Below are 15,000 nucleotides of genomic sequence, written 5' to 3'. Positions count from 1 at the left end.
TTCCCTGTCCCCCAGGGTGCACACACATGTTCCCTGTCCCCAGGGTGGACACATGAATGTCCCTGAACACCACAGTCCTCTGGTGTTCTGACAGACCCTACAGTAGACCTCATGGATCCAGTCCACTGTCCTTCATCTACTGGTGTTAAACATGTCCAGTGTCACATGGGGGTGGGGGTGGGGGTGGGGGGTCTGTATGTGCTGGGTGTAGGTCCTGTTGTGGTTCAGTGTCTCATATGTGTCGTTCTTCATCCGTCCTTCTCCGGTTTGTTCTTCCAGAAGTCGTCAGACGCTCAGAGTCCGAGAACACACAGTTCTGGGTCCGTATGTGGACGGGCTGTCCCGCCTGGCTGTGGCCTCTTATAAGGTACTGATGGTTTAAGACTGACCCGGTCCAGTCTGGTCCAGGGGTTGGTCCTGCAGTACTGACCCGGTTCTGTTCTGTGTGTGTTCAACAGGACATTGAATCACTGATGTCAGAGGGGAACAAGTCCAGAACAGTAGCAGCGACCAACATGAACGAAGAGAGCAGCAGATCACATGCAGTATTTAACATAATACTGACACACACACTGAAGGACCTGCACACTGGGGTAAATATATACACACATATATACACACACACTGAAGGACCTGCACACTGGGGTAAATATATACACACATATATACACACACACTGAAGGACCTGCACACTGGGGTAAATATATACACACATATATACACACACACTGAAGGACCTGCACACTGGGGTAAATATATACACACATATATACACACACACTGAAGGACCTGCACACTGGGGTAAATATATACACACATATATACACACACACTGAAGGACCTGCACACTGGGGTAAATATATACACACATATATACACACACAATGAAGGACCTGCACACTGGGGTAAATATATACACACATATATACACACACACTGAAGGACCTGCACACTGGGGTAAATTTATACACACATATATACACACACACTGAAGGACCTGCACACTGGGGTAAATATATACACACATATATACACACACACTGAAGGACCTGCACACTGGGGTAAATATATACACACATATATACACACATATATACACACACACTGAAGGACCTGCACACTGGGGTAAATATATACACACATATATACACACACACTGAAGGACCTGCACACTGGGGTAAATATATACACACATATATACACACACACACTGAAGGACCTGCACACTGGGGTAAATATATACACACATATATACACACACACACTGAAGGACCTGCACACTGGGGTAAATATATACACACATATATACACACACTGAAGGACCTGCACACTGGGGTAAATATATACACACATATATACACACACACTGAAGGGCCTGCACACTGGGGTAAATATATACACACATATATACACACTTATATACACACACACTGAAGGACCTGCACACTGGAATAAATATATACACACATATATATACACACACACTGAAGGACCTGCACACTGGGGTAAATATATACACACATATATACACACACACACTGAAGGACCTGCACACTGGGGTAAATATATACACACATATATACACACACTGAAGGACCTGCACACTGGGGTAAATATATACACACATATATACACACTTATATACACACACACTGAAGGACCTGCACACTGGAATAAATATATACACACATATATATACACACACACTGAAGGACCTGCACACTGGAGTAAATATATACACACATACATACACACACACTGAAGGACCTTCACACTGGAGTAAATATATACACACATATATACACACACACTGAAGGACCTTCACATCGAAGTAAATATATATACACACATATATACACACACACACTGAAGGACCTTCACACTGGAGTAAATATATACACACATATATACACACACACACACACACTGAAGGACCTTCACACTGGAGTAAATATATATACACACATATATACACACACACTGAAGGACCTGCGCACTGGAGTAAATATATACACACATATATACACACACACTGAAGGACCTTCACACTGGAGTAAATATATACACACATATATACACACACACACACTGAAGGACCTTCACATCGAAGTAAATATATATACATACATATATACACACACACTGAAGGACCTTCACACTGGAGTAAATATATACACACATATATACACACACACACACTGAAGGACCTGCACACTGGAGTAAATATATATACACACATATATACACACACACTGAAGGACCTGCGCACTGGAGTAAATATATATACACACATATATACACAGACACTGAAGGACCATCACACTGGAGTAAATATATACACACATATATGCACACACACACTGAATGTCCTTCACACTGGAGTAAATATATACACACATATATACACACACACTGAAGGACCTGCACACTTGAGTAAATATATACACACATATACACACACACACTGAATGACCTTCACACTGGGGTAAATATATACACACATATATACACACATATATACACACACACTGAAGGACCTGCACACTGGGGTAAATATATACACACATATATACACACACACTGAAGGACTTGCACACTGGAGTAAATATATACACACATATATACACACACACTGAAGGACCTTCACACTGGAGTAAATATATACACACATATATACACACACACAGTGAAGGACCTTCACATCGAAGTAAATATATATACACACATATATACACACACACTGAAGGACCTTCACACTGGAGTAAATATATACACACATATATACACACACACACACACTGAAGGACCTGCACACTGGAGTAAATATATATACACACATATATACACACACACTGAAAGACCTGCGCACTGGAGTAAATATATATACACACATATATACACAGACACTGAAGGACCTTCACACTGGAGTAAATATATACACACATATATGCACACACACACTGAAGGACCTGCACACTGGGGTAAATATATACACACATATATACACACATATATACACACACACTGAAGGACCTGCACACTGGGGTAAATATATACACACATATATACACACACACTGAAGGACTTGCACACTGGAGTAAATATATACACACATATATACACACACACTGAAGGACCTTCACACTGGAGTAAATATATACACACATATATACACACACACAGTGAAGGACCTTCACATCGAAGTAAATATATATACACACATATATACACACACACTGAAGGACCTTCACACTGGAGTAAATATATACACACATATATACACACACACACACACTGAAGGACCTGCACACTGGAGTAAATATATATACACACATATATACACACACACTGAAAGACCTGCGCACTGGAGTAAATATATATACACACATATATACACAGACCTGAGGACCTTCACACTGGAGTAAATTATACACACATATATGCACACACACACTGAATGACCTTCACACTGGAGTAAATATATACACACATATATACACACACACTGAAGGACCTGCACACTGGAGTAAATATATACACACATATACACACACACACTGAAGGACCTTCACACTGGGGTAAATATATACACACATATATACACACACACTGAAGGACCTTCACACTGGGTAAATATATACACACATATATACACACACACTAAAGGACCTGCACACTCGGGCAAATATATACACACATATATACACACACACTAAAGGACCTGCACACTGGGGTAAATATATACTCACACATATATACACACATATATACACACCCACTGAAGGACCTGCACACTGGGGTAAATATATATACACACATATATACACACACACTGAAGGACCTGCACACTGGGTAAATATGTACACACATATATACACACATATATACACACACACACACTGAAGGACCTGCACACTGGAATAAATATATACACACATATATATATATATACACACACTGAAGGACCTGCACACTGGAGTAAATATATACACACATATATACACACACACTAAAGGACCTGCACACTGGAGTAAATATATACACACATATATACACACACACTGAAGGACCTGCACACTGGAGTAAATATATATACACACATACATACACACACACTGAATGACCTGCAAACTGGAGTAAATATATACACACATATATACACACACACACTGAAGGACCTTCACACTGGAGAAAATATATACACACATGTATCCACACACACATATATATATACACACACACACTGAAGGACCTTCACACTGGAGTAAATATATACACACATATATACACACACACACTGAAGGACCTGCACACTGGAGTAAATATATACACACATATATACACACACACTGAAGGACCATCACACTGGAGTAAATATATATACACATATATACACACACACTGAAGGACCTGCACCCTGGAGTAAATATATACACACATATATACACACACACTGAAGGACCTGCACACTGGGGTAAATATATACACACATATATACACACATATATATACACACACACTGAAGGACCTGCACACTGGGGTAAATATATACACACATATATACACACACACTGAAGGACCTGCTCCCTGGGGTAAATATATACACACATATATACACACACACACTGAAGGACCTGCACACTGGGGTAAATATATACACACATATATACACACACACTGAAGGACCTGCACACTGGGGTAAATATATACACATATATACACACACACACTGAAAGACCTTCACACTGGGGTAAATATATACACACATATACACACACACTGAAGGACCTGCACACTGGGGTAAATATATACACACATATATACACACACACTGAAGGACCTGCACACTGGGGTAAATATATACACACATAGATGCACACACACACACTGAAGGACCTGCACACTGGAGTAAATACAGACCTGATCAAAATCTTCAGACCAGTTGAAAAATAGCTAGAATTTACCTTTTGCACATTTGGATCTTAATGAGGTTTTCAGTAGAGCTACAATATACAAAAGCATGAAGGGGGAGTGAGACAAAAAGCACTTTGAAAAAGTAATTCATTGAAAACAACAAGTAAACTGAAATAGGCTGTTTATCAGTTGATCAAAAGTTTTAGACCATCGCTCAAAAAATTACAAAAAACTCTCCAAACCAGAACAAAAAATGTTCTCAGTAGGACTCAGTAATGAGTAGCTCCACCGTTCTTGTTAATCACTTCAAAAATTCGTTTGGGCATGCTTGATATATATATATATATATATATATATATATATATATATATATATATATATATATATATATATATATATATATATATATACACACACACACAGGGTGTCCCATTAATGTCCATACTTAGGAGACATGATACATTCCATACATATATATTCTAACTATATATCTATATATCTAATATATGTTCTAACATGTATTTCTTTATATTTCTTCTGTATAGTTCTTCAGCAGTGGAGGACACATATTGAAATGTGTTCCCGACAAAATGGCAGTCATATAGAGCATATTATATAAATAAAAATGGATATGTCAAGAAACGTTTATTTTTCCTATGTATGGAGACTTATGGGACACCATATATATATATATATATATATATGTGAGTGTGTGTGTGTGTGTTTATGTGTGTATTTGTATGTGTGTGTATTTATATATATATGTGTGTGTGTATTTATATGTGTGTGTGTGTATTTATATGTGTGTGTGTGTGTATTTATATGTGTGTGTGTGTATTTAAATGTGTGTGTGTGTGTATTTATATGTGTGTGTGTGTGTGTGTGTGTGTGTATTTAAATGTGTGTGTGTGTATTTATGTGTGTGTGTGTGTGTGTGTGTGTATTTATATGTGTGTGTGTGTGTGTGTGTGTATTTATATGTGTGTGTGTGTGTGTATTTATATGTGTGTGTGTGTGTGTGTGTATTTATATGTGTGTGTGTGTGTGTGTGTGTATTTATATGTGTGTGTGTGTCCTCTCCAGACCAGTGGTGAGAAGGTCAGTAAACTCAGTCTGGTGGATTTGGCCGGAAGTGAAAGAGCAACGAAGACTGGAGCAGCAGGAGAGAGACTGAAGGAAGGAAGTAATATAAACAAGTAAGAACTGATGCACACTAGAACCCATACACACTAGAACATCACCGAGCCTCCCAGTCATTTTCGCTCAGGTTCCACATTCAGACCAATATGATCTGAACTGGGTCAGAACCAGGAACAGAAGAACAAAAGAACCCATAAATAATGACTCAGACACATGTTCCACTGTTTTAGTGAAATAAAAAACACGACACGATGAAAATGTTTCCATTTACAAACTATCACTGCAAAAAAAAGATGGAGTCAGTGTTCCTTCTGTTCCTCAGTGTTCCTCAGTCGTTCCCTCTGTTCTTCAGTGTTCCTCATTTGTTCCTTCTGTTCTTCGGTTCTCCAGGTCTCTCAGTACTCTGGGTCTAGTTATCTCAGCCTTGGCCGACCAGGGAGCAGGAAAGAACCGGAACAAGTTTGTTCCGTACAGAGACTCGGTTCTCACCTGGCTGCTGAAGGTACCAACACAAAACACATAGACCCTTCAGGTTCCTCATGGTTCCAGTATTTTACTTTATCTGTTCTATTCCTCCTGTCCCCGTGGTTCTTCCTGTCCCTGTGGTCCCTATGGTCCCTCTGGTTCCTCCTGTTCCTCCTGTCCCTGTGGTCCCTCTGGTTCCTCCTGTTCCTCCTGTCCCTGTGGTCCCTCTGGTTCCTCCTTTTCCTCCTGTCCCTGTGGTCCCTCTGGTTCCTCCTGTTCCTCCTGTCCCTGTGGTCCCTCTGGTTCCTCCTTTTCCTCCTGTCCCTGTGGTCCCTCTGGGTCCCTCTGGTTCCTCCTGTTTCTCTGGTTCCTCCTGTTCCTCCTGTCCCTGTGGTCCCTCTTGGTCCTTCTGGTTCCTCCTGTCCCTGTGGTCCCTCTGGTTCCTCCTGACCCTCTGGTTTCCTGTGGTCACTCTGGTTCCTCCTGTTCCTCTGGTTCCTCCTGTCCCTGTGGTCCCTCTGGGTCCCTCTGGTTCCTCCTGTTCCTCTGGTTCCTCCTGTCCCTCTGGTTCCTCCTGACCCTCTGGTTTCCTGTGGTCACTCTGGTTCCTCCTGTTCCTCTGGTTCCTCCTGTCCCTGTGGTCCCTCTGGGTCCCTCTGGTTCCTCCTGTTCCTCTGGTTCATCCTGTTTCTCTGGTTCCTCCTGTCCCTCTGGTTCCTCCTGTTCCTCTGGTTCCTCCTGTCCCTCTGGTTCCTCCTGTTCCTCTGGTTCCTCCTGTCCCTGTGGTCCCTCTGGGTCCCTCTGGTTCCTCCTGTTCCTCTGGTTCATCCTGTTTCTCTGGTTCCTCCTGTCCCTCTGGTTCCTCCTGTTCCTCTGGTTCCTCCTGTCCCTCTGGTTCCTCCTGACCCTCTGGTTTCCTGTGGTCACTCTGGTTCCTCCTGTTCCTCTGGTTCCTCCTGTCCCTGTGGTTCCTCCTGACCCTCTGGTTTCCTGTGGTCACTCTGGTTCCTCCTGTTCCTCTGGTTCCTCCTGTCCCTGTGGTTCCTCCTGACCCTCTGGTTTCCTGTGGTCACTCTGGTTCCTCCTGTTCCTCTGGTTCCTCCTGTCCCTGTGGTTCCTCCTGACCCTCTGGTTTCCTGTGGTCACTCTGGTTCCTCCTGTTCCTCTGGTTCCTCCTGTCTCTGTGGTCCCTCTGGTTCCTCCTGACCCTCTGGTTTCCTGTGGTCACTCTGGTTCCTCCTGTTCCTCTGGTTCCTCCTGTCCCTGTGGTCCCTCTGGTTCCTCCGGTTCCTTCGGTTCCCTCTGGTTCCTCTGGTTCTTCTGTGTTCTCTTCTTCAGGACAGTCTTGGGGGGAACAGCAGAACCGCCATGGTGGCCACCATCAGCCCGTCCGCCGACAACTACGATGAGACTCTGTCCACGCTGCGCTACGCCGACCGCGCCAAGAACATCGTCAACCACGCCGTCGTTAATGAAGACCCCAACGCCAGGATCATCCGAGAACTGAGGGAGGAGGTGGAGAAGCTGAAGGAGCAGCTGACGGAGGCTGAGGTACAGACCAGACCAGACCACCTAAGACCAGACCACCATAAGACCAGACCACCTACAACCAGACCACCATAAGAACAGACCACCATAAGACCAGACCACCTACAACCAGACCACCATAAGAACAGACCACCATAAAACCAGACCACCTACGACCAGACCACCATTAGACCAGACCACCTACAACCAGACCACCATAAGAACAGACCACCATAAGACCAGACCACCTATGACCAGACCACCATAAGACCAGACCACCTACAACCAGACCACCATAAGAACAGACCACCATAAGACCAGACCACCTACGTCCAGACCACCTACGACCAGATCACCATAAGACCAGACCACCATAAAACCAGACCACCATAAGACCAGACCACCTACGACCAGACCACCATAAGACCAGACATCCATAAACCCAGACCACCTACGACCAGACCACCTACAACCAGACCACCATTAGATCAGACCACCTAAAACCAAACCACCATAAGAACAGACCACCATAAGACCAGACCACCTACGACCAGACCACCTACGACCAGACCACCATAAGACCAGACCACCTACAACCAGACCACCTATGACCAGACCACCATAGACCAGACCACCTACAACCAGATCACCATAAGACCAGACCACCTACGACCAGACCACCATAAGACCAGACCACCTACGACTAGACCACCATAAGAACAGACCACCATAAGAACAGACCACCATAAGACCAGACCACCTAAGACCAGACCTTCTAAGACCAGACCGCCATAAGACCAGACCACCTACAACTAGACCACCATAAGAACAGACCACCATAAGACCAGACCACCTACGAGTACACCACCATAAGAACAGACCACCATAAGACCAGACCACCTACGACCAGACCACCTAAGACCAGACCGCCATAAGACCAGACCACCTACAACCAGACCACCTAAGACCAGACAACCATAAGACCAGACCACCTATGACCAGACCACCGTAAGACCAGACCGCCATAAGACCAGACCACCTACGACCAGACCACCATAAGAACAGACCACCATAAAACCAGACCACCTACGACCAGACCACCATTAGACCAGACCACCTACAACCAGACCACCATAAGAACAGACCACCATAAGACCAGACCACCTATGACCAGACCACCATAAGACCAGACCACCTACAACCAGACCACCATAAGAACAGACCACCATAAGACCAGACCACCTACGTCCAGACCACCTACGACCAGATCACCATAAGACCAGACCACCATAAAACCAGACCACCATAAGACCAGACCACCTACGACCAGACCACCATAAGACCAGACCACCATAAAACCAGACCACCTACGACCAGACCACCTACAACCAGACCACCATTAGACCAGACCACCTACAACCAAACCACCATAAGAACAGACCACCATAAGACCAGACCACCTACGACCAGACCACCTACGACCAGACCACCATAAGACCAGACCACCTACAACCAGACCACCTATGACCAGACCACCATAGACCAGACCACCTACGACCAGACCACCTACAACCAGATCACCATAAGACCAGACCACCTACGACCAGACCACCATAAGACCAGACCACCTACGACTAGACCACCATAAGAACAGACCACCATAAGAACAGACCACCATAAGACCAGACCACCTAAGACCAGACCTTCTAAGACCAGACCGCCATAAGACCAGACCACCTACAACTAGACCACCATAAGAACAGACCACCATAAGACCAGACCACCTACGAGTACACCACCATAAGAACAGACCACCATAAGACCAGACCACCTACGACCAGACCACCTAAGACCAGACCGCCATAAGACCAGACCACCTACAACCAGACCACCTAAGACCAGACAACCATAAGACCAGACCACCTATGACCAGACCACCGTAAGACCAGACCGCCATAAGACCAGACCACCTACGACCAGACCACCATAAGAACAGACCACCATAAGAACAGACCACCATAAGACCAGACCACCTACGACTAGTCCACCATAAGAACAGACCACCATAAGACCAGACCACCTACGACTACACCACCATAAGAACAGACCACCATAAGACCAGACCACCTACGACCAGACCACCATAAGAACAGACCACCATAAGACCAGACCACCTACGACTAGTCCACCATAAGAACAGACCACCATAAGACCAGACCACCTACGACTACACCACCATAAGAACAGACCACCATAAGACCAGACCACCTACGACCAGACCACCTAAGACCAGACCGCCATAAGACCAGACCACCTACAACCAGACCACCTAAGACCAGACCACCATAAGACCAGACTACCTATGACCAGACCACCGAAAGACCAGTTCCACAGGACTGGGAGGTCAGATGGATCCACCTCGGACCAGGTCCATGGTCCATGGTTCCACAAGACTGGGAGGTCAGACAGATCCACCAGATCCAGACCTGGTCCATGGTCCATGTAGAACCTAAGACCACACAGATGGACCAGTGCAGATCTAAACCCCTGTTGGTCTTCTGACTGAGGAGACATTTGACTGGACAGTCTAGGATTCACAGACCCAGACCAGACCATGGACCAGGTACCTCGGACCAGGTACCACGGACCAGGTACCTTGGACCAGCTCCCTAACCCTAACCCAGTTTACCCAGTTGGAGGTCTGGACCATTCCACCTCCCAGTACTTTGGACCGGACCACTGAACCCCTGACCCCAGGGCTGTTGGTTCTGTTTGGTTCAGTCTGCTCACTCAGCTGTTCTGCTGTTGTCCATCTGTCCATGTTGTCCTCCTGTCCATGTTGTCCATCTGTCCATGTTGTCCATCTGTCCATGTTGTCCTCCTGTCCACGTTGTCCATCTGTCCATGTTGTCCTCCTGTCCATGTTGTCCATCTGTCCATGTTGTCCTCCTGTCCATGTTGTCCATCTGTCCATGTTGTCCTCCTGTCCATGTTGTCCATCTGTCCATGTTGTCCTCCTGTCCATGTTGTCCATCTGTCCATGTTGTCCTCCTGTCCATGTTGTCCATCTGTCCATGTTGTCCATCTGTCCATGTTGTCCTCCTGTCCATGTTGTCCATCTGTCCATGTTGTCCTCCTGTCCATGTTGTCCATCTGTCCATGTTGTCCTCCTGTCCATGTTGTCCTCCGTCCAGTCTCTGAAGGCCCCAGAGCTGAAGGAACGTCTGGAGGAATCTGAGAAACTGATCCAGGAAATGACCGTCACCTGGGAGGACAAACTGAGGAAGACTGAGGCTGTGGCACAGGTGAGTGACAACAACAACAATAACAACAACAACACTAAGACAAATACTAATACTAGTACTCTTACTAACACTAGTCCTACTATTTGTACACCTCTTGGTCCTACATCTGACACATGTGTACTGTACATGTATTAGTATTCCATGTGTGTACTGTACTTGTATTAGTACTCCATGTGTGTACTGTACATGTATTAGTATTCCATGTGTGTACTGTACTTGTATTAGTACTCCATGTGTGTACTGTACATGTATTAGTATTCCATGTGTGTACTGTACTTGTATTAGTACTCCATGTGTGTACTGTACTTGTATTAGTATTCCATGTGTGTACTGTACTTGTATTAGTACTCCATGTGTGTACTGTACATGTATTAGTATTCCATGTGTGTACTGTACTTGTATTAGTACTCCATGTGTGTACTGTACATGTATTAGTATTCCATGTGTGTACTGTACTTGTATTAGTAGTCCATGTGTGTACTGTATGTATTAGTAGTCCATGTGTGTACTGTATGTATTAGTACTCCATGTGTGTACTGTACTTGTATTAGTATTCCATGTGTGTACTGTACTTGTATTAGTACTCCATGTGTGTACTGTACTTGTATTAGTATTCCATGTGTGTACTGTACATGTATTAGTATTCCATGTGTGTACAGTACTTGTATTAGTACTCCATGTGTGTACTGTACTTGTATTAGTACTCCATGTGTGTACTGTACATGTATTAGTATTCCATGTGTGTACTGTACTTGTATTAGTACTCCATGTGTGTACTGTATGTATTAGTAGTCCATGTGTGTACTGTATGTATTAGTAGTCCATGTGTGTACTGTATGTATTAGTACTCCATGTGTGTACTGTACATGTATTAGTATTCCATGTGTGTACTGTACATGTATTAGTATTCCATGTGTGTACTGTACTTGTATTAGTACTCCATGTGTGTACTGTATGTATTAGTAGTCCATGTGTGTACTGTATGTATTAGTACTCCATGTGTGTACTGTATGTATTAGTAGTCCATGTGTGTACTGTATGTATTAGTACTCCATGTGTACTTGTATGTTGCAGGAGCGTCAGCGTCAGTTGGAGCGTCTGGGTATCTCTCTTCAGTCTTCTGGGATCAGGGTGGTGGACCACAGGTGTTTCCTGGTCAACCTGAACGCTGACCCCGCCCTCAACGAGCTGCTGGTTTATTACCTGAAGGTAACAACACTGAACACACACACACACACACACACACACACATACAAACACACACACACACACACACACACACACATACACACACACACACACACACACACACTTACTCATACACACACACTTACACATACATACACAAACACACATACACACACACAGACACTTACACATACATACACACATACACACACACACACACACACCTACACACACACACTTACACATACATACACACATACACACACACACACACACACACACCTACACACACACACACATTTACACATACATACACACACATATACATACATACACACACACACTCACATACACACACACACACACATATATATTATATGAGTATGTGTATGAGTAGACCTTATGTAGGTTGGTGGACATCACCTCTCCTTCTCTGTAGACCTCTTTGGAGGTACCTGGGGCAGTTGACCTCTTTCCTTCTCTGTAGACCTCTTTGGGGGTACCTGGGGCTGTGGACCTGTTTCCTTCTCTGTAGACCTCTTTGGAGGTACCTGGGGCAGTGGACCTCTTTCCTTCTCTGTAGACCTCTTTGGGGGTACCTGGGGCTGTGGACCTGTTTCCTTCTCTGTAGACCTCTTTGGAGGTACCTGGGGCAGTGGACCTCTTTCCTTCTCTGTAGACCTCTTTGGGGGTACCTGGGGCAGTGGACCTCTTTCCTTCTCTGTAGACCTCTTTGGGGGTACCTGGGGCAGTGGACCACTTTCCTTCTCTGTAGACCTCTTTGGGGGTACCTGGGGCAGTGGACCTCTTTCCTTCTCTGTAGACCTCTTTGGGGGTACCTGGGACAGTGGACCTCTTTCCTTCTCTGTAGACCTCTTTGGGGGTACCTGGGGCAGTGGACCTCTTTCCTTCTCTGTAGACCTCTTTGGGGTACCTGGGGCAGTGGACCTCTTTCCTTCTCTGTAGACCTCTTTGGGGGTACCTGGGGCAGTTGACCTCTTTCCTTCTCTGTAGACCTCTTTGGGGGTACCTGGGGCAGTGGACCTCTTTCCTTCTCTGTAGACCTCTTTGGGGGTACCTGGGGCAGTGGACCTCTTTCCTTCTCTGTAGACCTCTTTGGGGGTACCTGGGGCAGTTGACCTCTTTCCTTCTCTGTAGACCTCTTTGGGGGTACCTGGGGCAGTGGACCTCTTTCCTTCTCTGTAGACCTCTTTGGGGGTACCTGGGGCTGTGGACCTGTTTCCTTCTCTGTAGACCTCTTTGGAGGTACCTGGGGCAGTGGACCTGTGCTTCAGTCTGCAGGTCCTCATCTGTGGACAGGTGGTTCTGTTTCCTGTTCAGCTCGTTCCTTACATTCACACTTCTGCTTAGTTCTGGTAGAAGGCTGACTTCTGTCTGTACCTCCACGGTCTGTACCTCTGTCCTTCTCCATGGGACCGTTCCCTCCTTCTTCTTCTTCTACTCCTGCTGTTCATCTGGTGGATGACTGTTGCTGTTCATACATCAGCTGATTGGTTCCAGTGATGGTGTTGGTAGGGACAGTTAGGAGTGCTCAAGGTGTTCCAGTCTTCCAGCACAGACTGGTCCGGCACAGACTGGTCCGGTACAGACTGGTCCGGCACAGACTGGTCCGGTACAGACTGGTCTGGTACAGACTGGTCTGGTACAGACTGGCCCGGTACAGACTGGCCCGGTACAGACTGGTCTGGTACAGACTGGTCTGGTACAGACTGGTCCAGTACAGACTGGTCTGGTACAGACTGGTCTGGTACAGACTGGCCCAGTACAGACCGGTCTGGTACAGACTGGTCCGGACAGACTGGTCCAGTACAGACTGGTCCGGTACAGACTGGTCTGGTACAGACTGGCCCAGTACAGACCGGTCTGGTACAGACTGGTCCAGTACAGACTTGTCCGGTACAGACTGGTCCAGTACAGACTGGTCCGGTACAGACTGGTCTGGTACAGACTGGTCTGGTACAGACTGGTCCGGCACAGACTGGTCCGGTACAGACTGGTCTGGTACAGACTGGCCCAGTACAGACCGGTCTGGTACAGACTGGTCCAGTACAGACTGGTCCGGTACAGACTGGTCCGGTACAGACTGGTCCAGTACACTGGTCCAGTACAGACTGGCCCAGTACAGACCAGTCTGGTACAGACTGGTCCGGTACAGACTGGTCTGGTACTTTGGTGTTTGGTCTTGGTCAGCAGGAGGTAGTTGAATTCCCCCAGGACTTCCTGATTCTGTCTCAGGTCAGCTGTTCTTGTGTTCAGTCCGTCTGTTTTTGGGCCTTGGTACCCAGTCTCCATATTTGATGGTGATGGTGAAACCACCCCTAAGCTGACCTGTCGTCCCGGCTCCTCCCCCTTGTTGTAGCATCTTTGTACCGTGGATGAGGTCCAACGCTGTCCCTCATCAGTCCTCAACTTCATGTTTTGGATATTTGAACACTGAGCT

General features: G+C 45.6%; 1 protein-coding gene across 1 annotated transcript in view; it reads left to right on the top strand.

The window, feature by feature from the left end:
* LOC115416886 (kinesin-like protein KIF13B) overlaps positions 1-15,000 on the top strand; it is a gene marked incomplete at its 5' end in the record, with an annotated part of 66,455 nt that overhangs the window by 6,718 nt on the left and 44,737 nt on the right. Inside the window, 7 exons of the mRNA XM_030130761.1 lie at positions 280-367; positions 459-593; positions 5,998-6,110; positions 6,445-6,556; positions 7,858-8,070; positions 11,241-11,351; positions 12,426-12,581. Of these exons, the coding sequence (XP_029986621.1) occupies positions 280-367; positions 459-593; positions 5,998-6,110; positions 6,445-6,556; positions 7,858-8,070; positions 11,241-11,351; positions 12,426-12,581 (928 nt within the window). The remainder of the gene's footprint in view (positions 1-279; positions 368-458; positions 594-5,997; positions 6,111-6,444; positions 6,557-7,857; positions 8,071-11,240; positions 11,352-12,425; positions 12,582-15,000) is intronic.

The sequence above is a fragment of the Sphaeramia orbicularis genome, unplaced genomic scaffold (genome assembly GCF_902148855.1).
Source record: "Sphaeramia orbicularis unplaced genomic scaffold, fSphaOr1.1, whole genome shotgun sequence".
In the NCBI taxonomy this organism is placed as follows: Eukaryota; Metazoa; Chordata; class Actinopteri; order Kurtiformes; family Apogonidae; genus Sphaeramia; species Sphaeramia orbicularis.
The sequence above is the reverse complement of the archived record's forward strand: the minus strand, read 5'-3'. Positions and strand labels throughout refer to the sequence as shown.